Source organism: Strix aluco, chromosome Z (genome assembly GCF_031877795.1).
Source record: "Strix aluco isolate bStrAlu1 chromosome Z, bStrAlu1.hap1, whole genome shotgun sequence".
NCBI classification, from domain to species: Eukaryota; Metazoa; Chordata; class Aves; order Strigiformes; family Strigidae; genus Strix; species Strix aluco.
In genome coordinates this window covers 13685529-13708490 of record NC_133971.1, presented here as the reverse complement: position 1 = coordinate 13708490, position 22962 = coordinate 13685529, and the positions used below count along the sequence as shown (strand labels likewise).

The window sequence follows — 22962 nt, the reverse complement described above, 5'->3', positions numbered from 1 at the left end:
CCTAGGTGGTCTTAAAAAACACTTTGCCAGAGCCTATTTAGATCTGTAATTCTTACTATTCTGTAAGGGATTTGTTTCTAAATTATAGTTTTAAAAAACACTCTATTAAATTCAATTGTATTTTTATTAAACTTTTTATAAATGAGTTGCATATTCTGCTGATAGCTCTATGGTATTGTTTGTATTACTAAACAAAGGAATAGAACAAAAGAATATGTTTATTAGCAATGATAATTAACCATTAAAAATAACAGAGCTGCTGTGTAGACCTCTGGTAAATTAACCCAGCAACTGGTTGTCACATTAAACATCTTAACTAAAACCACTGATCCTAAAGCACTGGAGACAAAAGGAATCAATAATGTGCACCAGCCAAGATCTGGCAAAACCTCTTCGCAGCCTCCCTCATTCCCACTCCTCCACAGTGAGTTTCAACGCATCTGAAATTTTCCCTGCAGCGAGAATAGCCTCCTCATATGCAGGAGCAGATGATTATAAGTGGGACTGATGCTGCCTGCATCAAGAGCTCAGAAGACATGTAAAAATAATGAAGGTATCTGGCCAAAAAACTGAGAGAATCTCTCTATTATTCGTCTAAAAATCATTTGGATTGTTGCTATGGATTACAGCAAAAAAATAGCAAGATATGCCATCAAATGCAATGTGTTTATGCAATGTCCTTCATATTCCATCACAGTCTCCCATCTTCCTCTGTTAGGCAGCATCATTTTTGCACCTGCCTGTGAAAGCTCAAAAATAACATTCCATACAAAATCAAAAGCTCAACCAATACAATGGCACACCTTTTGTCAAAATTTTTCCTTCTGGAAAAATCCCAGAGTAGCTACTTCAGATTTGGACAATCTCCTACCATATTTTACATACTACAAGAATTAAAAAAAAAAAAAATCTTCATCTGTAATTAGAAAGTAATAAAAATACCTTCAACTAATAAAGTCTCTTGTTGACAGACATCAAGCTAATATCAAAACTCTAAAAAGCTTGAGAAATCAGGCTTTAATAATTATGGTCTCAATCTGCCTTTCAATACAAAAGAAACAGCATTTTAAAAAATCAGAGGCAAAAATAGATCTACTTCTTAAAGAGTTCTACATTACATACGATTTAAACAGGTGGGTTTTTTAAAATCAAGAGCCTTGTTATGCAGGGATAACCCAAACTCGGGCTCTTAGTGAGCATTTGTTTATCTGGTCTTTATTAAAGATATATTTCAGTGCTAACTGATGCCATTTAATTTTCCCATATTTATTTTTCCATCAAAAGAAATACATGGAAAACATAAAAAAATCTTCTACTGACTAGTTTTGTAAGATCATGATGGTATTTGAGTATCTTCTTCAGAAAGTCAAAAGCACAAATAAGACATTTCATGATTCTATAATCCAGTCTGCAACCTTTCTCCCAACACCCTACACCTGTCTGTCAGCAACTAATATGTACCTAGACAGTTACAAAGTTCTGTTTTGGCTGACTGATTGATAACTGATTCCTTATTAAGGGCCCATCATGCACACGAATACATATATGCCTGCAGAAGCTTCTCTGCAACAGCTTTGTAAGACTACCAAATGCATTCCTGATTATATTTTTTAAAAATACACCTCTTGGTTCTCTCTAGAATAGTCATTAGGCAAACAGGGGTAGGCAAGTGCTCTGAACAGAGGTGAGCAGCACAACTAGAGCAGTCAGTCTTTCACCAAAAAAGTTTGAAGCTCACTGTTTTTTATATCTGTTTTATGCTTACATAAAGCCCTATACCATTTCCGTGGGGAACTCTGTAGTTACAGAGAAGCCCAAATGAGTAACCTTGTCTTGTTACAAAACAGTATCTTCTTGCATTAAAGCAGATACTTAAAATATGGCATCAAGTTTCAGCAGAAAGTTTTGGCAATTAATCCCATGGAAGTAATGATACATTATAAAGGCTAGAAGGAAGTCACGAGACCATCTTCTCCTTCCACAAGAGAGGTTCATTATACCTATATTACCCCATCACTCCAGCCAGCTGTTTGTCTCATCTGTTCTTAAAAGCTGATAGCAATTCCACAACACCCCCAGGTACTGAACTCCTTTGCTTTGCTCTTCAGAGATAGTACGTGTTTCAGCGGAGTTTGAGCTGAACCCCACTTGTTCCAATTCAGACACATTATGTCTTGCTTTACACCCCAGTAACATAGAAAACACTTTTATTTCCTAATCACGGCAGATGTTCCACATACTTGAAGACTTTTAGGATCACCCCTCAGCCTTCCCTTCTCTAAAGTAAATAACCCCAGCCTGGTAAATATTTTTCCACAGATCATGTCAAGTTTTCAAAGCAGCTGACAGTTGTCATTTATTCTCCAGCTGATCCATCTCAACACACAGCAGTCAAACCTAAATTCAGCACTCCAGCAGAAGGCCTTGTAAGTTCTGTGTGGGGTATAATAATGCTGCATGCCTTGCAGCTCAGAACATTAGCTTCCCAGTATGATGTACTCTCTCCCATCTTTCCCCCCTCCAACAGCATCACATTGTGGAACCATTTATACCTCTCATGCTCTTCTGCAAACTGATGCCTATCTAACTATCTTGCATCTGAAAAGCTGAGTATTTTCTGCTGAAGTAAGAAGTCCCCAGCTTGTCCTATTTTACTTTGTGTATTTTCACCTGGTTGTCAAAATGATTTTGAAACCCCATACTGTTTCAATATACTTGCCTTCTTCCCAGCTTGCTGTCTGCTGCAAACTGAAGAAATACTATCTATTTCATCATCTAGATCGCTAATGAAAAATAATTACTAAAGCCAGTCATCCAGGTTTCTTACACCCGCAGACGAGTGTAACTTCCTGCTTAGTGTCTCTACCCTACATGCAATATAACAAACGGTTCTCAAAAGCGACAATACCCCCACCCTCTCCCCCACCCCCAAGACAGATTTGCTGGTATGGCTTATTGGTAAAACTTGGCTAAAAAAACAAAACGAAGTTCAGATTTACAGAGCAGTAAGCTAAAAGCTTTCTGGATTTAGATATAGATATATTCTTGGTACTTCTGACAGACTCATTTCAACTATAAAAACAGCCTTATTTTTACATGTAAATGAAAACATTTTAAATGTCTCCTAGCAGAATCTAGGAGAGAAGCATCCACAAATTATGACAACAATCCATAAACACTCATCTGCAGCATCTCAATGATACTGAGAAGAATCACAGCATAGTTGAGGCTGGATCTCAATGTCGTACCCATACATGGATGTAGAATGTGCCTGGTTTAATCCCATTTCCATCACATGCTGTGTTGAAGTGGGATGTGTGTGCAGTCACCTGACTGCAAAATAGTACCATATAGCAGAGGGGAAAAAAGCATTCCCAACGTGTATGTTCTCTGCACAACATTTACAAAAGCACAGGAGAGCTTTTGCATTGGCTAGAACGGCAAAAACTTGTTTGTTTCCAAAGGCATGCTCAGTCTCTTGTCAGGGACACCTGGGATAGCATGTATGTCTCAAATGCTATGCTTGCCTTCACTGCCTAGGGGCATGACCACACTAAACATTCATGAGAAAAGCCTCTGGGATATGAGGAAATGTGATTATACGCAATTACACTGCCTTTTGCACTGTGGCAACCAACACACAACGAATATAAAGTAAGAGACTCCCAAAACCTGTGTCAGTCTACGAGACTGTCACCCTCTCCCCCTGTAGCAGTTATCTGCCATCCCTTTCAGGCGAAGCATAGCAATATTATTGATCCACTTATCCTCAGTACTCTTTTTGACCTTTTCACACACCTGTGAGAGCCATCACAACACACCTCAGTAAACCTCACAGGTCTAAGCTTGACGGGCTTGCTACGAAAAAAAAAAATGACAGAGAAGCAGAAACACAACAACATTTGGAAGAAAGGACAAGAGGACAGAGACAGCAGAGAAGAAGAGCACATAGATGACAGGTAAGTATGCTAACGCCAGGTCAGCTGCTGCCATGACTCAGGGAGCAAAGACTTATTAAAGATTGAAGAGGCAGAACTGGCTGTTTAGTCCTTGCAGAACAGAATGGTATCCTGCCAAAGAAGCATTCTTCTTCTCCAAAACTACAAGAGAAGAGCTCTGTCCTGCTGCTGTCCATCCCTGGCTTGCCTTTCAGCCTGCCATAGAAGTCACCCACCTTCCTGCTGCCCACGCTTGTGGCTGAAGTAACTTATTTGCCTTCTGCAACCTCCACTCTCACAGTGAGCCATCAACCCCTCACCAAGCACTGCTCATGCTCCCTGCCTTTTAGTCCCAGGAGCCATGACCCATCCTCCCATACACAAAGCACTTCGCAACCAGGTTCTTGGCATGCCTATACCCACATGAAAACTACGGAAGTTCTGCAAGCCTAAACCTGGCTCAGGATCCCTGCCCCAGCTCTCCACTGCTCTATCCCAGAGAATATAACTGCAAGGAAGGTGCCTGGCTTTGGGCAAAGACTGAAAATACAAATGGATGGAAAACCTCCAGCAAAACAGAAGTGTGTCAAGAACTGCACTGTCAACAAAACTTCCTAAGAGGGTAAATATGACCCATAACTCCTATGGGGAGAGGGAGGCAGGTATTGGGATGGAGGGAAGTCAACAGGGCCCAAAAGTTTTAGGCAGAGAGAAGTGGTGGTAGAGGCAAAAATGGCCACAGCCACAAACATGCAATAAGTTCACAAGGTACTAACAAACAAGAAACAGCTACTGTGACCTAACTATAGAGCAGGCACCACTCCCAGCCATGGACAACGGAGGCCCTGACAGTCAGCACTGGGTGCCTCCTGCTGCCACACAGTACTCTGGCTGCTTTAAACTTAAAAGTCTGTCTATAGACCATGGACACATATTCCTCCCCAAGTTCTAACGAGCCTTTCTCCTCCTTCAACTCTCCCTGCAGCTGTCTCACCCATTGCTGCCCAGGACTGTAGTGTAAAGCCTTCAGAAGAAGATGCATGAGGATTTTTAGCATCTCCCAGTTCATTCAAGACCTCTGCCAGTGAGGACATGCCTGCTTTGTTGCTCCTCAGAGATCCAACTGTTGTCTCTGGTCCTCCAGAAGGAATCATTCATCTTCTGAAATTTTACCTGACTGCAAATCCCTCTCACATCCAGCAGCAGCCTCTGGATACTGATAGTGAAGTAGCTTTTACTCTTCTCATGGCACAGGTTCACAAGCAGAATCCATTTCTCAGGACCCCAGGATGGCAAGGGAAGGATGGGGATGGGGAAGGAAAGAGTGAGAATCATGGAGAACTAAAAGGTTCAGAAAGAGGCCCATCATGGGGAGATTGGCAAAGAATATAGGTTGGGTATAAAAAAGGCTAGTGGCTAATGAAAGCATAGTGAAAGAATTAGGTGAGAGCCAAGAAGGATCACAAGTCATCGACAACAGCCAATATGAAGGCACAGATGCCATCCAGCTCCTGACATAGCAAAGGAAGCACTTGAGGACATTATATGAACTCAGTGGTCCAAGAGCATTTTCCTAGTACACGTGTGCTCTGTACAAACTCATTGTTTGGTTGCTTACTTCCCCATTAGGGGTAGGAGTACATCAGATTAACAGCCTGCAGAGGATCTTCCCATCTGACTTCATCCAAAATAAATCTCTATGGTGCATGTAACTGAACAGTACAGTACAAGAAAATGTAGTAGTACACTGCTGCAAAGTAAGAGGTTAATATTAGAAAGTATCTACATAACTACTTTTTCAGGTGGTCTTCCCAATATTTTTATCCCAAGCTACGCAGTAACTACAATGAAGATCTTAACTTGGAGTTCTGGGGAAAGCCAGCACACGGCAGCACGTTTCATTTGCTCCCTAGAAGGTACTGAAGCAATCTCAATAAACAGGAGTTTCCTGAATGCTTTATGCCAAGGCATATAATATTGTGGTAGTTCAGCCAAATGACAAAGAAACTGCAGATAACAAATTGTCATGGTTTAAGCACAGCTGGCAACTAAGTATCATGTGGCCACTAGCTCACTTCTCTTCCCATGGTAGGATGGGGAAGAGAATCACAAGAAAAAAGTAAAACCTTGTGGGTTGAGATAAAGACAGTTTAACAGGACAACACAAGGAGAGAAGTAGTAATAATAACAATACTACTAATAAAAGAATACATAAAGCAAGTGATACACAATACAATTGCTCACCACCCAGAACCTGATGCTCAGCCCATTCCTGAGCCATGATCCCACGTCCCTCGGCCAGCTCTTCCAGTTATGTACTGGGCATGACATCGTAAGATATCGAATATCTCCTTGGCTAGTTGGGGTCAGCTGTCCTGGCTGTGCTCCCCCCCAGCTTCTTGTGAACATTAACTCTATCCCAGCTAAACCCAAGACACAAATACATGAATATCCTTTTTGATAAGCAACAGTCCTCATTTAGACTACTGACAGTAATAAATAATACTCAAATTTGCATTTCATAGGAAAGAGGAAGGGAAAAGAAGACTTCCATCCTTCTCTAAGACAAAACAGAAGTGACTCATGGGGATTTCATGATCCTGACATCTCTAGAAAGTCAGCCTATACTTTACATAATTGAATGGCAATAATACTGAAAATTTCAAGGGCAAAATCTGTAATGCCACAACACCTGCCAGTGCAAGGTAAACAGATCCCTGATGTTCAGGCAACTGCCTCTTTTACCAAAGAGCAGATATTTAGAATATAGGTGATATTACTGCTACTAGAAGAACAAATATATTGTACAGAAACCTAAGGGCTTCTTTCCTTAAAATAAAATCAAACATTTATTTGTAGGTTATACCTCACTTTTTATCTCCACTAAAAGAGGAAAAAAAAAATTATCACTGGAATTCTTTAAGCAGAGCACAGGTTCTAACAATCATGTAATCTTCCTAGAGCTCCACCATGACCACAACTCTATAAAGGCTAAATGTGTGCAAGCTAGAAACTGCACAGCCTCAGAAAGCTCTCTCTGTACATTAAGAGATTATTCAAATCTTTGTAGCATCAGTGCCAAAAAAATAATGAATTCATCAATACAGCATAGGGCAGCCTGGATCATGCAATTCATGAGGCCATTACAACTCTTTTGTGACAAACAATTCTTTTTGACAAACTTTGAATTTTCCTTAACTGAAGAAAACTGGACTTCCCATAATTAATGCCACTGGGGAAAAAACAAACAATGAACAAGAAGCTGTTTCAGTATGTCAGATTTTCAAGGTTTACTATTTGAAATTCAAGTTGCACTGACTAGCAGTGATTACCCACATGATGTTCTTCTGCCAGTTTTCTCACTGGGTAAGTACTTTCTCAGGCAGCAGATTAAAACAGGTGGTTATATGGTCATTTGTTCTTTTAGTGTATGTCATACAATTTTGAAGTTTTACTAGAATAAATATCAAAGAGAAGTAACTTTTACTCACTCATAATGCAACTTCTGTTCACAAGAGGACACAGTCAATGTCAATTTAAAAATACTTATAGCAAATATCTTTCTGAAATATTTGTTATTCAACATGCAGCTATCACATCTGCCAGTGAAAATCAGAATTTAATCACATAATTATTGCATTCACAAACTAAGTTACTCCTAGACCCCAACCTGCTGCTCAGAGATCACTAGTCCCTTGACTCAGCAGCTGGCATTTCCAGCCATTAAATTCACCTCCAGCATTTTCTCTGTGTTCTTGCTATATACTTTGCTGCTTCTGTGCACACAGGAACACTGCAAACACCACAAGCTGCTGGTTCAACAGGTAATGCAGGATACAAGGGCAGAACCAACAGAAAAACGCCGCAAACTGAAAAGGCTGCTTAGGGGAGCGGACTGTCACATGGGAAGAGCAAGATAGCCAATTTTCAGACCGCCATCCCATTACTCTTCTTTGCCTCATTTTGTCAGGTTCACTATTCAAGTTTTAGTAGTGCACTGATGAGGTCTTTTCTACTGCTATTTCTTTGTAGAGATTCAATTATTTTAGCACCTTGGCACCTGCCTTCATATCACCAGCAATCCATCAGCCATGAGAGCTGACCCTCAAACATCTAGGTTGAACCTCATGCACTACAAAAGAATTATTTGCATGTATACAAATATTTTAAATATTTAACATTTCACATAAACTATTCTACTGCAAAAGTATTTTTTTAATTTAGGCAAAACATGAAGGCACCCAGATACTTGATTCTCTTTGCTCCCTCCAAGACTCATCCTGAAATTCTGCAACATTCCTACAGGACCACGACTTAACCCTAGGGGCTGATTTAATTTTGTTTTTTCCCTGTGGCTTAATCTAATCACAATTTTGACAAAGAATTACTTAAGACTATTTTTCATTCTTGACCCTGTCCTGTCCTAAGTAGCCGAAACAAAATTCCAACAGGGCATAGGACACCCAGAGCACTGTGGAGAAGCATAGTACCTGGTCAAGCATGGGTCAGGTGATAACTTACATTACGTAAGACACTATAGTACTGTCAGAACAACAGTAGATAAATATCACGTTACACAATTAAGTTTTAAAACCTGAGCACCTCATTTTCTGGACATCAATCCTCCAAGTAACCATGTTATTTCAATAAATGTTGTGATGTTTTTGGCCTTGTAAACATATCTCTGTGATTAAAGAATATAACGGACAATGATGTATGAACATGTCCCATTTATACAACAAAAAAGTTTTAAAATACACAAAAAAGTCATCACTACATGACTTCTTTTTGTATGTATACTTAAAGACTGTGTGCATGCCAACACACAAACAGATGAGCATGAATTTAACAGTAACAAGGTTTCACAAAGCTTTAAAATATCCTCAAGCAGTGTGTACATCTTTCACTGAAAAGGTACATGATGAATTACATTAAAACAGATAGTACCTTTCTGTAACATGATGTGAAAAATCACAGAGAGGATGTCACTATGTAAAACACACACATATACTAGTAAAACATGAGTCAAGAGACAACATGCAGAGATATGTAATAATATTAATATTGGTACAAATGAAGCAGGGATGCAAATGTGTATGTGAAAGCACCAAAAGAAACAATGGAACAAGATTAAACAGAATGGCCTATACTGATAGTCAAGGGATGTGTTGTTTACATCAAAATCAGGTCTGTGCTCTCCACAGCACAAAGGACTCATCCCCAGAAGACCCTGCACTGACAACCAGGAAGACGGCAGCAAGGCTACACAGCATGTGCCATTACTCCTCCCATTAGCCCAACACAACTTTAGAACAAGGAAACACAGACAATGGGCATCAGACTTGTTAAAATTTATGGAGGCTGAGGTAAGCAGGGTTGTGAGTAAAAAGGAACAGGCTACAGTAACTGTTGGGTCCTAAAGCATAGAAAAAACATGTCCCAAACTGAGTTTTTCATTGTTGATCACAAGGAACCCAAGAGATGCAATGAGGATTCAAGAGTTGGTGGCCCTTGTCCCCCATGTCATACACAAGTGACCTGCCCAGACGTGTAGACTTTGTGAAGTATGTGAATTTTTTCTTCAGAATTTATACCAAAATCTCAATAAAGCATACATTAAATACATTTAGAGTTCATTAACAGATCTCATTAAAAGTTTTCAGTGGAGGATTCTCCTTTGTACAAAGGAGATTTTTTTTTTACAAGTTCACAGGATTACATCATCTGGCTTGATGCTATTCAGCATTTTAATCAGTGATAGGGAAATTAGATTTAAAGCCACTGATGAAAGTTCAAAGGTGAAACATGAAAGAAATGATAAATATTGAGGACACCATAGGAAGCAATCTGGACCTCTTGGTAATCTATGCTCCTTTAAACAAAAATGCATTTTAATGACAAATGCATCTAGGAACTTAAAAGTGTCCGCTGCACTTAGGAAGCCACCATTAAGAAAAATAACGTAGGGGTGTTTAGAAGAGATTGTTCTCCCAGTGTGTTGCTGTGACAAAAGGTGCCAATAGAAAACAGTAACACAGACCTATAAAAGGGAGAGAAGAATTTTCTATCTAGCTGTAGCGAGAGCAAAGTATCACAGAATTACACTTGCAGGAAAAAAAATTTCCCCTCTGACAGCAGTAGAAGAACCCTGAAAGTTAAGGACTCAAATCTACTTTGTTAGAAAAACAGAAACATGGTTATTGAGCACCATAGAGTATACCGAATATAGCGTACTGCCACCAGGGAGAAAACCAGCTAAACAAGCATGTTCTCATTTAACACAGAAGCACATACTGAAATAGTGCTAGTAACACTTAACGCTAAAGCATACACATCCTAAGAATCAAACATGGGCTTTGGAGAGTATCCATCTCAGCACAATCCATCCATACCAGAATTGAGAGATTCATTACATGGCGACAATAGTTAATCTACCCCACTTTTCAAATTTAAGATGTCAATCTCCCAAATAATTTAAGACATGTTAAGTGTTTTAAAAAGTGATTAGTTTTCTTTGCATGATTAACATCTTGTTGTTTATTACAAAAGTGTAAGACAAATATACTGGACACAATCATTTGGAAGTCCAAAGCAGAGTTTCCACTTACTTTAAACTCAGATGAAGCTAAAGAAAATGAGTGGATAAAATGGAAATGAAAATTAAATGGAAGAAAAAAATAGCTGGTTCTACTCTGAGGCTTCTAAAGCACAAGACCTTCTCAACTCCACCCACAGCTTCTACTTTCTCCAGAAAAGCCCTCTATCTTTGACATACAGTTTAACAGTACTGTGTTATTTGCTGATATCAAAAGTTATTCTTGACTGTGACACCAAAAAAGCCGATTTTTTTTGCTACTATGCCTGAAAAACCCTAAACATGGATACAGTTAATGCAACAGAAGAAAACTACTCTTTTCCAGATATAATTTAGATCAGCAAACTAAGTCTATGGCTCTAACACCTGGGCAAAGAGTGATAAAAGCACCTGATGCATATGTAATGGAAGAAAAACTTCATGAACAGGGGAATTCATAGCTAAGCATAAGCTGTACCCACAGTATAGACTGCACCACCCACGCTGTCCAAGTCAAAAAGGGCTAGCACCTGTCAGTTCTGGCACACAAGCCTTCTTGCCTAACTATTTTGACCCCTCCACATCTTTGCAAAGGTCAGCACAGTACAGATATATGCAACAAGAACTTTCCTGGGGACAATCTTGCCCCACATCCCTTGTCCAGGCAGACTGAATTCCTCAAACTGCCATCAGTCAGTCTTCTATCTGACAAATAACACACTAATTTGCAGTAAAAATTCCTCTCAACAGAAGATATGTGAGCCACAGCTGCAGAGGCAGACACTCCAAAGAACAAACTGATGTACATCTCTGTACTCTCTGTGTAACAATAGTACTTATCAAAACGCTCACCTCAGGTCATCTTGTTTACTTCATCTCTACACAAATTTGAACAGCAGCAGCAGCAAAGTATACACAGAAGAGACAGCAATACAAATTTCCAGTCCAACACTGTTTCATAGCATGAGGAACCCACTGGTCAGATTTAGGTCTAACTGCTGATGCATGCTCTGAAGAAAGTTCTCTCAAAGTATTAGTTCTTCTCCTGTAAATATTTAATTATTTTTCAATTTCTCTCAATGAACACCAGATTGCAGAGGCTGTGCACTTCCAGAGAAAAAAATCGAAACAAGCCTTAGAACTTTCACAAACAGAAATAGGGTTTTTATTTTAATTAGGAATAAAAATTTTTAGTAACTTGAGTATCTCAAGACTACATTTGGAATAGCTTTTATAATTAACATGGAAAATACTTTATTTCTCAAAAATCTAGTACTATAGTGATCTGTCTAAAACTGTTTGGATAATAATTTTACAAAACTAATCACTATTTTCCAGAACTTAAGTTTGTCTTCAGCTATAATTAATCAAATTTGAATTTCTGTGCTTTGCAAATGATGTGCAACGACATGCACATTCAGCACAGTAGTGCCCTTCTGCAAAAACACATTCAATGAAAAAAGCTGCAAAGCTGTATGCATAAGCATACACGCAGGTCCTGAAACATGCATACGTAAGACAAAGGCAGCAGCACTCTTCCTTACACGTTTTGGGGTGCTTGGAGGCTTTTGTTTGTGTTATTTTTCAATTCTTCACAGTTACTCAAAATTAATTTCCTTGACTGTCTTTGACAGTTGTGTCCTTCAAGCCACAAAGAAGCCAATACAATTAGGGAGATAAAACTTGGAGGCAGCTGTTCAGAGTGAGTTAAAATTGTGCAACCAATGTATTTCACTTTTGATGTTTCCTTTGGGTTCTCTGACACCCATCTAAACACTTTTCCTTTTCATAGATCACCTATACACATAGACAATTTTTTTATAGATATATCTATCTGTAAGCATATATACATGCACACAGAAACAGTCAATAAAATTATAGTTTTGTCCACCTACATGACACTGGTCTCAGAGCTTGCCTTTTTTTTTTTTTTTTAATATAGTTGGCATGATTTCATAATTCCATTCCACTCCATTTCTCATTTCCACTTTTTCCCTGAGGATAACTAATAGACCATATTTGTCATTGATAAAAACTTTCTTACAAAACTGTTAATAACTTTATTGAAACTTATTTAATTAAGCTCCTAAGTAAGCAGTGGTTTTAACTAGTGTTTCTCTTGAATTCTTGGCTGGTCACACTCTTATGTTGCTGTTATCCAAGTATATCAGCTGCTTCACTGTAATGCATAAATGAATTTTATGAAAATTCTGTGACCAACTTTGACATCCACAGGTGCAAGCAGATTATATAATTGCTGTTACTGAACTAGAGTCCATATTTTATAATTACTGAAATTAGTTTCAAAAATGTCAAGAGGACAGATACAGCAAAAATAAATACATAAAAGTTATCTAGCTCTGAATTAAACTGAAATTGACAGATTAAACAAAAGAAAAAGGAAAGATAACTGATTTAGTCTGGAAAAGTCAGGTATTTTATTTCTAGGGCAGGTGCTTTAACCACTGAAGCTCTAAAGAAGGAACCTCCTCTATCTACCCGCTTACTTCTTTTCAAGTATTACTGTTTCTGAAGGCTCCTCTCCACCTCACATTGCTAATTCATTTTTAGGAGAAAGGCATTTTAAACCAGAATGTACCCACTTAAAGCTGAGTGTAATTTTTGTGCCACAACCTTTGAGTTCATGCCCTGTCCCTCTGTAGTTCTCATTTTGCTGTACTCTCTGGGTATGGGAAGGATACAAAAGAGGGTAATTCAATGGTGAAAATTCACCTGGTTAATGCACAACATACACTGAGAGTTATTCTCTGGCTACCTACTTCAGCTAGATATACTCTGTGTAAAAGACAGGGATTTTTAGACACAATCTGGCATTCTCTGGTTCATCAGAGGATCTACAGGTTTCACACAGACATTAGCAACACTTAACTCTGATCAAATTAAATCTGTATTTCTGGGTTTGGCTTAACATCAAGCACAAATGTCTCACTTGATATTTGAAAGTGTTTGGTGAAAATAAATCAATTAAAATATCATAACAACATATAAATAATCCATCCCTGTACTGGCTGTGTGCAGAAATACACTTTGATATAATTTCTGATAGAGTTGCAAAGTGGGAGAGTTAACAGCCATGCAGGTTTACAAGCATGTTAAGCTTATATAAGCTCTGTTTTCCTGCTGGAGACAGCCCTAGAGAAAGCTCCCAGCCATTCATACTGTCTCCATGCCACCACACCCTGATGCCAGCAAGGAATCTGTGCAGCTGCACAGTCAAACACGCTGAAGAACCTGCATGATTTTAGTTGCAACCTGGACCAGTCTGCCTGTGTCCACACAAGCACTTGTGCCAGCACAGCCAGGGGGTGCTCTGAGGATGGAAACGCTCACTCCTTTCTCAACCAGCACCCCTTATCTCAAGTTTCCAACTGTGCTAAACTGTTAACTTTAACCTTTAGGAGTTGCTGTATAACAAAGTCAGAACTGGGTTTAATTGTAGGAGCCCCAGAGAAAGCTTAACTTATTTTGTGAGATCCAAAACAAGGCCTCACAGCCACAGACAATCTGGGGAAGAATGGAAAAGTTCAGCCCTCTCCCTCTCCTAGTTTTCTTCATTTTATGTCCTCAATTCTCTCTCACAGTTTCCCCTAAAGTACATTACGTTCCTCACGCTTCCTTTTCCAACCCCTCTAGATTCTTTCTTGACTTCTGCCACCACCATGCCCTTAACCTTTAGTCTTCTATTTCAAAACCAGGAAACACTTTCATACTACCCTGCCCTAACATCAGCTGAATCTTGTGTAACAAAAAGCAGGGAAGCTGTTAGTTTCCAGAGAAGTCTCTGCATTTGGACTGAGCAATGGTAACATAGAAAGGTCAGTGAAAACAGAGAGCATGTTTTTTAACTGAAAGTAGTTGCGCTTGTAGGTTGACAGCTACAGAGCTAGATCAAAAGGTCAGCTATTAGGTGGAATAACTCCACACATGGCAAGAATACATGTGCCCAATGGTATAATCAGGGTACCCCTGGCAGACAAATGGCAGATGAGGTTCAACAAGTAAAAAAGCATTGCCAACTTGCAGCAGGTAACACCATGCGTTGGAATGGATGCCAACAGATAATGAACTCAGAATAACAGCTACTACATGGGTAGACTCCTCTGTTTATGGTTTTGCTGGCAGTAAGTCAGCATTGCCCTCTTTCATGGCGCATCTGATCAACTTAATAAAGGTACCACTTCTGTCATCAAGTTGAGCACATAGCTAAGTAACTCCAAGAACTCTGGCTGGTTCAGCAGAACAGGTGGGGAAAAGCTGGTACTCTCTATCAGTCAAATACCACTTCTTTTCAAACAGTTTGTTACTCAGTAAGCTTCCCATCAAATACCCACCTTTCCATATAACCATCTTTTATATACCATAACCCATCCCACTGAGACTTAGAATCAGCAGTCTCCTTTATGTTGTCATAGAACATGTATTTTAAAATTATCTGCATATATATGGTCCAGCCAGTAGCCAGTCTAAAGTAAGTATAAAAAATAATGCAAGAGATATAAAAGAAGCTTAAATATTTTGCACACTAGCAGTTTGAAACATACACACGGTGAACCATAAGCAAGACACCTTTCCTCATGAATCTCTCTTTCCTTTCCTCCTCTGATTGTATCATATAAGAGAGTAAGAGATCATTTCAAAGAGGCGGGCGGAGGGATGCTCAGTACCAGTCATTCATCAACCCAAATCTCACTTTCCAAGCTTCTTTACTTGATCAACCCTGAACCAGTTCTTCCCGTCCTGCTTAAAGCTGCATCCTTGCAATGCCATTGGCTCTGAAGCTCCACAAGACAAAGTGCTATGCCTATCTGGAGCCATTCATGACCTCTAGGTCCATTGGACCTCTCACATTTTGAAATTCAGTCTTCATGTCAACATACATATAACATGCAAATAGACTGGCCAACATGGCCCACACACACAACCCCTGATGCTACAGCCTTTGCTAACCTCAGCACTATGAGCTCTGTTAACTAAGACAGCAGTATTAAAGATATTTTTAAATAATACCATCTACAGAATCCTAAGCACTTTAATAAGTAGATATGATTATGCTGACAAGGGGCTATTCCTATTAAAGTTTCAGCAACATTACAGAATGTGCACTTACATCTCAGTGATCAGCTATAAAAACACATACATGAATGCAACTGAGGTGATTGATTTGCAGTCATTTTTCAAACTTGGAGAAAAATATGTCATAATGTTCAATGTCAAACATCACAGCAAGAGTAAGCGAGGTCATAGCTACGGATGAAAAAAAAGCCTCAAGAGCCACTTTCCGCTCTGTCTGATGTCAACAGTAATTTAGGCATTAACTTCAGCAAAGGCAGTCTTCTGTCCACAAAACCAAGGGCACCGAAAGAAGGCACCAAAAATAATTTTCCTTAGCTGTTTTTCTATCATTGCAAATTATCAATTACTTGATGTGGAATTTGTTTTATATTTTCTTGACTTTTCTTAAATAATGGCTTTGCTTACTGTTTAGTATAAGACTTTTAATGTGTCAGAACCTAAAACAAAAAAGTCTTTTCCAAGTCAACAGATGTCCTACAAAGTGCAGAATTCTGGTATGCTGTTTAAGTCAGAACAAGAGAGTACTTAACTGCACTTTCCCAGCAATTACAGTTTCACTAACCTTACTATCACCAAAAGCTACACAGCACTATCAAGTTGAAAACAAGTATAGGAAAACAAACCCAAGTAACTGGCCTTCTGTGTAAGGGCTTATGGTTTTAGTCACAACATGTTGTCATATTAACACAAGCTTAATGTAATCCTAAGGTATTTTTTGAAAGAAGTAGTAAGTTTGTTTCTTAAGACATTTTGCTATGTTCTTATCCCAATACTTTCTCAATAAATTACTAATAAAGAACAAGAAATAAACCAGATACAACTAAAAACACAAGCTTTAAGACGAAACACCTCAAAAACACTAGAAAAACAAAGCCAAGGCACAGAAATCTTAGCAAAGCACAACTAAACCACAGTATCTGAATTCAAATTATTCTAACTCAGTAACAATTTTTACAAGAATATACAGTCTTTACTTCTACTAATCAACACAGTAGCTTAACAACCCTATACAGTTAGTAGAACTCATCTGTTCTTTGTTCCTACCTTTTCATCCACAGGTCTGTTCACAGAATTCCATAAGGAAATACTTGTACTTACGTGTCAAGTTTCAGTTAAATCATTCATGAAGAACACAAATTTCTTCCTTGATTTTTAACAAGAGAAATCTTCAGAACAAAACAGAAGCTTGAAACTAAGAACTTTTTGTCACTTTGGAAATCCCTCACAATAGCTCCTCTAGAGAGGGGTGTGGGCATAAAAGGTCACTGCACAACCCATAGGTTTTCATTTACAATCTTAATTTCTTTGTATGTATTTTAAGGCAGATCAACTGCCACATTTCACCTTCATCTTAACTGCCCTGAAAAGAAGACTAGCTTACCAAAAACTGTCAAAACTGCATACTATACTGTGAGAACAAGAGAAGAAACTTCATATACTTACAAACTTCCTCTTCTTGGAAGGCTCAACTCCTTCTGCAACAGAAAAAAGTTACACTATATTAGGAATAAAACATTTTCATTGGAAATGGCCTTTTTAAGGCAAGTACTGTAATCCTTCCATCCCACCAGCAGCAGATAGATAGAAGCGGTGTATTTGGACTACAATAAAAGATGGTACAGATTTTACATGCACCATCTTTTACTTGTTGCCTTCCATTCTTATCTGAAATATTAACGTCATCAATGGAAAAGTCTAGGCCTTGTTGTAGCAGGAATATTAAAATATTTCAAACAATAGACAATGTTATAGAAAAGCCTTACAGTCAGAGCTATCATGAGTGCACTGATAACAGTACTAGAATTAGTATACGTTTGCCACTGAGTCTTGCAAAGTTCTTTCCAGTAGCCATCATTTGCAAAAGTTAACAACAGGATCAAGACCTAAATAGGTGACCATTGCCACCAAGCTTTCTACACTATGTTCCTTAACCCAAAAAAGATTAAGTACATAACAGCCTGGTCAATCATAAATCTTTATAATTCATTACAATCTCTGCAAAGTACTAGCATAACAAAGTAATCACTGTTGTACAAACATTTCTGCAACTTTTGCTGAGAAGAATTAAACTACAGGTTATGAGACTGACAAGACAGCCTGACAGCCAAACAGAAATTGTAGAAACATTTTACTAGCGTTTTTGTATAGAAGAAAGCCACGAGATCCATTAAGTATTGCCCACCAGAAATAAACATAATATATATAACCACAAGTAGATTATTTAGTTTTGTATAAATCACAGAATAGCTGAGGCTTGAAGGGACCTCTGGAGATCATCTGGTCCAACCTGCTCAAGGCAGGGCCAATTAGAGGAGGTAACTCAAGACCACATTCAGTTGGGTTTTGAACATTGCAAAGACGGAGACTCCACAACCTCTCTGGGGAACTTGTTTCAGTGTTCAACTACCCTCACTTTTTTCCATTTCTCACATGAACTTATATTCTGAATGCTACATTAGTTAAGTCTTCTTTGCAATCACATCCAGCAGGGAGTACCACCTGCATTTAAACAAAGGGACAAATTTTCTTACCTAGAGGATACACAGATAGACACTTTTAAAGTTGAAGAGCATCATGAAAGACAAGGTTGCATATGAGAACGACTCAACTTACACAGACTGATGTCTCTGGTCACTCAATTGCATTACTTTATGTTTACTTTCAATATCCTCACAAAAGGCTGTTTTAAAGTATCTAACTGCTTCCATTCTAGGAAGTTAAAGGAACTAATTGCAAAATTATCTTTCAAAAGTAAATATATATATACGTATGCATGCTATGTACGTGCGCACACGTGTTTATTTCACACAGCACATAAAGTTAAATTACAGGTATTGACCAGAAAATGGACATGAGAATACAATTATATGGATAAAAATAGTTCAGCCAGACACCTTAGAAAAGGCCATAAGGGAATGAATAATTACGTATTCTTTAGAGACTTTAAATGGTGTGCAGTAAATAAAGCCTGGGCTGCTAACCGAATGATAAGGATTAAAATATCAAGTAGCTGCTCAATTCCTGAGCACCTCCCATCCTGTTCATTGAATGAGGCAGGAAAAAATAGTGTGAAACAATGTAATTAGAGATCATAACGCAAAGGCATAGGACAGACGAATTAAGGGCCTTGGTAACAAATTCTGGTACTTCCTAGGAAGTTCCAGCAACTGTTCAGAATTTGCAAATTAAAACAGAATCTTTTAGCATAACATGTGCTTATATACAAAAGAACAGTTACACCTGCATACAATATTGCATTATGAAGCTGAGTAATTCCCCTAAATTTAAAATACCACATTCATCATGAACAAAATGCAACTGCAATTTAGAACCCACGTACTTCCCTTTGTATGTTTTTTCTTTTTTAATATTTACAATGCCATTGTGTTCTATTTCTAACGTAAAACTTCACTTGTAATTCTAGGCACTGTCATGCTGTAACAGACAATGCTTGTGGTATAACTGCCAAAATGTCCCTACAGAGTTGAAACATGTACTTTAAATTTGTTTCTTATGATTTGGGCCTTTTTTCTTTTTTAGCAGAATATTTTGGTTATAGTTTATCATTATAACAGCACATATGACAGACACTGCCTTCTGTAGACACCTGAAGTCACATTAATCTCTTGGCCCATTCTCATGCATGCCATCCTAAAGCTTTTGACTACATCCAAATACTTTTGACTACAGAATAAAACTCTGTAAGAGATGATTCACTGTAATAACTTGCTGGTGAAGATATGAAGAACTGCTAAGATCTCCCCATACAAAGTAAAAAATGAACCAAAACATTGGGTATATAATTCATACAGGAAAATTTACAAAGCATTGCAAATAAAGCATCTGTAAGGTTGGATCTTAAAACAGTATAAAATAAACAAAACAAGGAATGAAATAAAATAAATATCTTTTCTTGGTAATATTTATATCCTAATTTTTATTATATATCACAACACTGATTCTAAAATCCAAGGTCACTTCTCTCATGCTTCTCCAGCTTGAGTAACTCCAAGAAAAAAAAACTAACCAAAAACATAGTGAACTGAAGCTTGTTTTTCTGTCTCAGATCAGGCTGAAATTTTTACAGCTCCTACCTGATTTTTAGTGTCACTTAGGTCTCACTTGCCCCAAAAATTTTTGCATGGCCTGAAAAAATTATCAGATTATCAACTGTATCAGTACAGACTTTCTTACTCCAGACAAGGCTCACCAACATTATGCTAGTTTTCTAATAGTACAGCACAGGTCCGCAGCTGGGTCTACACAAAGCAGGTGGGAAAAGTGTAAATACGGTCTACATGGGGCTAGCGTATAGCTTAGATTAGTCATTTATTTCCTAGGTGTATAAAAACCATCCACACCATTCAATAGCTGAAGATTCCATTTTCACTCCGTTTCTCCCAGCTGTTTCACTCACAGTCACTGAAAATCACAGTTCTTCAGGCTTGCAATGCTCCAGCTCAGATCTCAGTTACACTGCAAATGCCCTGTAATGACTTCACAGTTTTCTGGCAATACACTGTTTCCTTTCTGAAAGTCTCAATAACAGACTCAAAAGACCAGCTGTCCTACTTCCACTGCACAGCATCCAACACATACGGTAAAAACTTTGTGGTGTAAAGACCTTCAGATCACATACTTAGTAGGAAAGCCCCTGAGGAATTAAAAAAAGATGACTTCACTACCACTCTTAATGTTTCTCAGGCACCAGCCTTGCCCCAGAGGACAACACTATGCTCTTTTGCCCTTGCCCTATGTGGAATCCTCCTCTGGCCAGTCCGAGTTGGGCTGGTTTTAAGGCTGTTTCATTCCACTACAATAACACAAAGCAGACTTAATGAACCAGAGACTCTTACCCTTGAGGCCCTTTGTGTCTCAAAAAACCGTGGTCTGAAAACATAATAAACCTTGCCTCAGGTTTAAGAGATCTGTGCAAGCTGTGCCAAATTGCTGTGATGTTGCAGTAAGACCCATGTGTACTGAATTTAATTGCACCTATCATTAATCTGTTCAAACTCCATACTCTGTGCATCGTACTATCAATAACATAGTTTTACAAGCAGAGATGCTTTTTGATTATTTCGGTAATTGTGATTCTTCGTATGAACGAGTTCAGTCAATGCACCAGAGTGCAGATATACACTTATAAAAAACCCACACTGACTGAATAAAGCACACTGAACTTTATTCTGGGTCAAAGTCTTCACCCCACTAACTAGAAACATGGTTTAAGTAACATAAATATACAAAAAAGTTTGAACGACAGAAGTGACTTAGAAAACACTAACTTCACCTCATTTTTTGTAAATATTACTAGCAAATTACAGAAAATTTAGAATACTGAATTTCCTCCCCTATATGGGAGGAGAAGACATACCATTAACTTATTGCTGGGTTCAATTTTAAAGAATCCATAAAAAGCTGACACATTCATAAGCTGCTAAAGATGCAGATAATGTCAATACAGGTTGATTTTAGAACCATAGTAAATTTGCTTCATCTTCCAACAACAATCACAATGTTCAAATATTCAGAAAGTCTTATCTTTCAGAGTTTTCAGTTGTCCATGAAGTAGTCTGAAAAAATGAACCTTTTCAAGGCAAATTTCAGTAATGCATTCTTCAGCTGAGGAGGTGTTAAGTGTGATAAGATGAATATGAGGGTTCTTTTACATTATCGCTCTAAACATCCTCATAGGCTGTTAGCATCTGAGGGCTTTCTGGTAATGTGTGCATTAAGAATAGGTTAACATTGCAACATTAACACTGCATTAACAACAGTATGAAGAAAAAAAACCAGCAATGGCACACAATTCACCTTCTTATAATCACTGACAGCAAGAGTGACTACTTCGAAGGATTTTTTTAAGCAATTATTATGTTTTTACTGAAGAAAAGCTTGGGGGATGACAGCAGATGTTGCATTTGGATGTGGGAATAAGGAAAAAAAGCAGTCAAGTAACACAGTATAGAATTGTTTTGATCTATCAGGGAAAGGGGTTGCACTGTGCAAGAGCTTTTTACAAGCTAACCTTGACCTCTTTATAAGTTTAATATATCAAGCTATTTTCTTAATCCATTCCAAATACCTTCTAAGCAAGGTAGTGGCAGGTTATGCTTGTTAATTTGATTGCTTCCAACTTTGCCAACATTCAGTTCTTCAGGTGCACAGAGGACATTTATTACCAAGGGGCTCAGTGTGGAGACAGATCAACCACCTCAAATGCCCCCAGAGTTAGTGTTTCACACCAAATGTGTCTCTCCTGCTGTAATTTTGTTTCTCTGTCAAAGGTATCCTTTGTTCTTAGGACAACTTACACTCCTTCCTGGTTCCAAGAACAGTAAGCCTCTGCCTCTGAAATGGTTTTCTATTAACACTAGGGTTGAATTTTAGGAGTGGCCATTGACTTTAAAATTTCCAGTTCAAGACAGGATTAACCGATTTTCAAAAAGGTGCAGAAAGGCGGTCAGCTCTTTCTTTGTCAGTCAAGGTGTTCTCACTCGTGTCTGATTTCTTACAAAACAGGTGTAACTATAACATTTTTTTCCCTTCCAGATGACCCAAGTGAGTTCGTGTTTGGACCACCTCTTCCTCAGAAATCACAGTCTGAACTGGCTTGTCCAAGATGCAAGTCTATACTCACTTTGCTCAGGAAAACTGTACCAATACCTTCTTCACTAACAGCATAAATCCCAGTCAAGATCACTGTCCTTTCCTTTCCACGCTGGCTGCCAAGGAGCCAGGCACTATTAATACCTTACAGTAAAGTCTGATGTTCTGCCTTTCAGATGAAGGCTTTCATATTCTTTCTAGTCATTCAGATGCAGCCACCAGTTTACCAGTGGTTTTGCTTAAAATGTACCCTCACCAATTAAATAAAAAGTCATCTCTTCACAAGCATTTTCATAAATTAAAATGGCCACTTATACACTGGCAAGCTCTGGCAGGTAGTTACTGCTACTCAGGGAAGACTCACAGTTCCCCATGTCACCTGCAGAACGCACAAGGCTTCTTTTAAATATTTTTAACTGTGCATTTCAACATACAGATGTTATTCTGTGTAGTATTTTACCCCCCTCAAACCCCCCAAACACTAAAAAAACCTTGTAAATAATGAACGTGAAGTCACAAATTAGCAACGACTATTGCATATTTCAACAGGGGACATACTGTAAAACTAAAGAGGCACTTAAACTTGATTTAACCAGAAAAGGTCACATTTTGTCTAATTCAATATTCTGAGTTCTATGCAATTCATTTTTATCTTCTCAGTTAACTTCCCTGCTTTTGTTACAGACACTGCTGACTGTATCTTTCAAAGCAGAACTATATCTGTGCATCAGCTCTACAGGTTCT

At 38.4% G+C, this 22962-nt stretch overlaps 1 protein-coding gene across 2 annotated transcripts in view; it reads right to left on the bottom strand.

Annotated features, from left to right (window-relative positions):
- MAST4 (microtubule associated serine/threonine kinase family member 4) overlaps positions 1 to 22962 on the bottom strand; it is a 243741-nt gene that overhangs the window by 151670 nt on the left and 69109 nt on the right. For both annotated transcript variants that reach the window (XM_074811703.1, XM_074811706.1), the window contains one exon: positions 17050 to 17081. In XM_074811703.1, coding sequence (XP_074667804.1) covers positions 17050 to 17081 — 32 coding nt within the window. The remainder of the gene's footprint in view (positions 1 to 17049; positions 17082 to 22962) is intronic.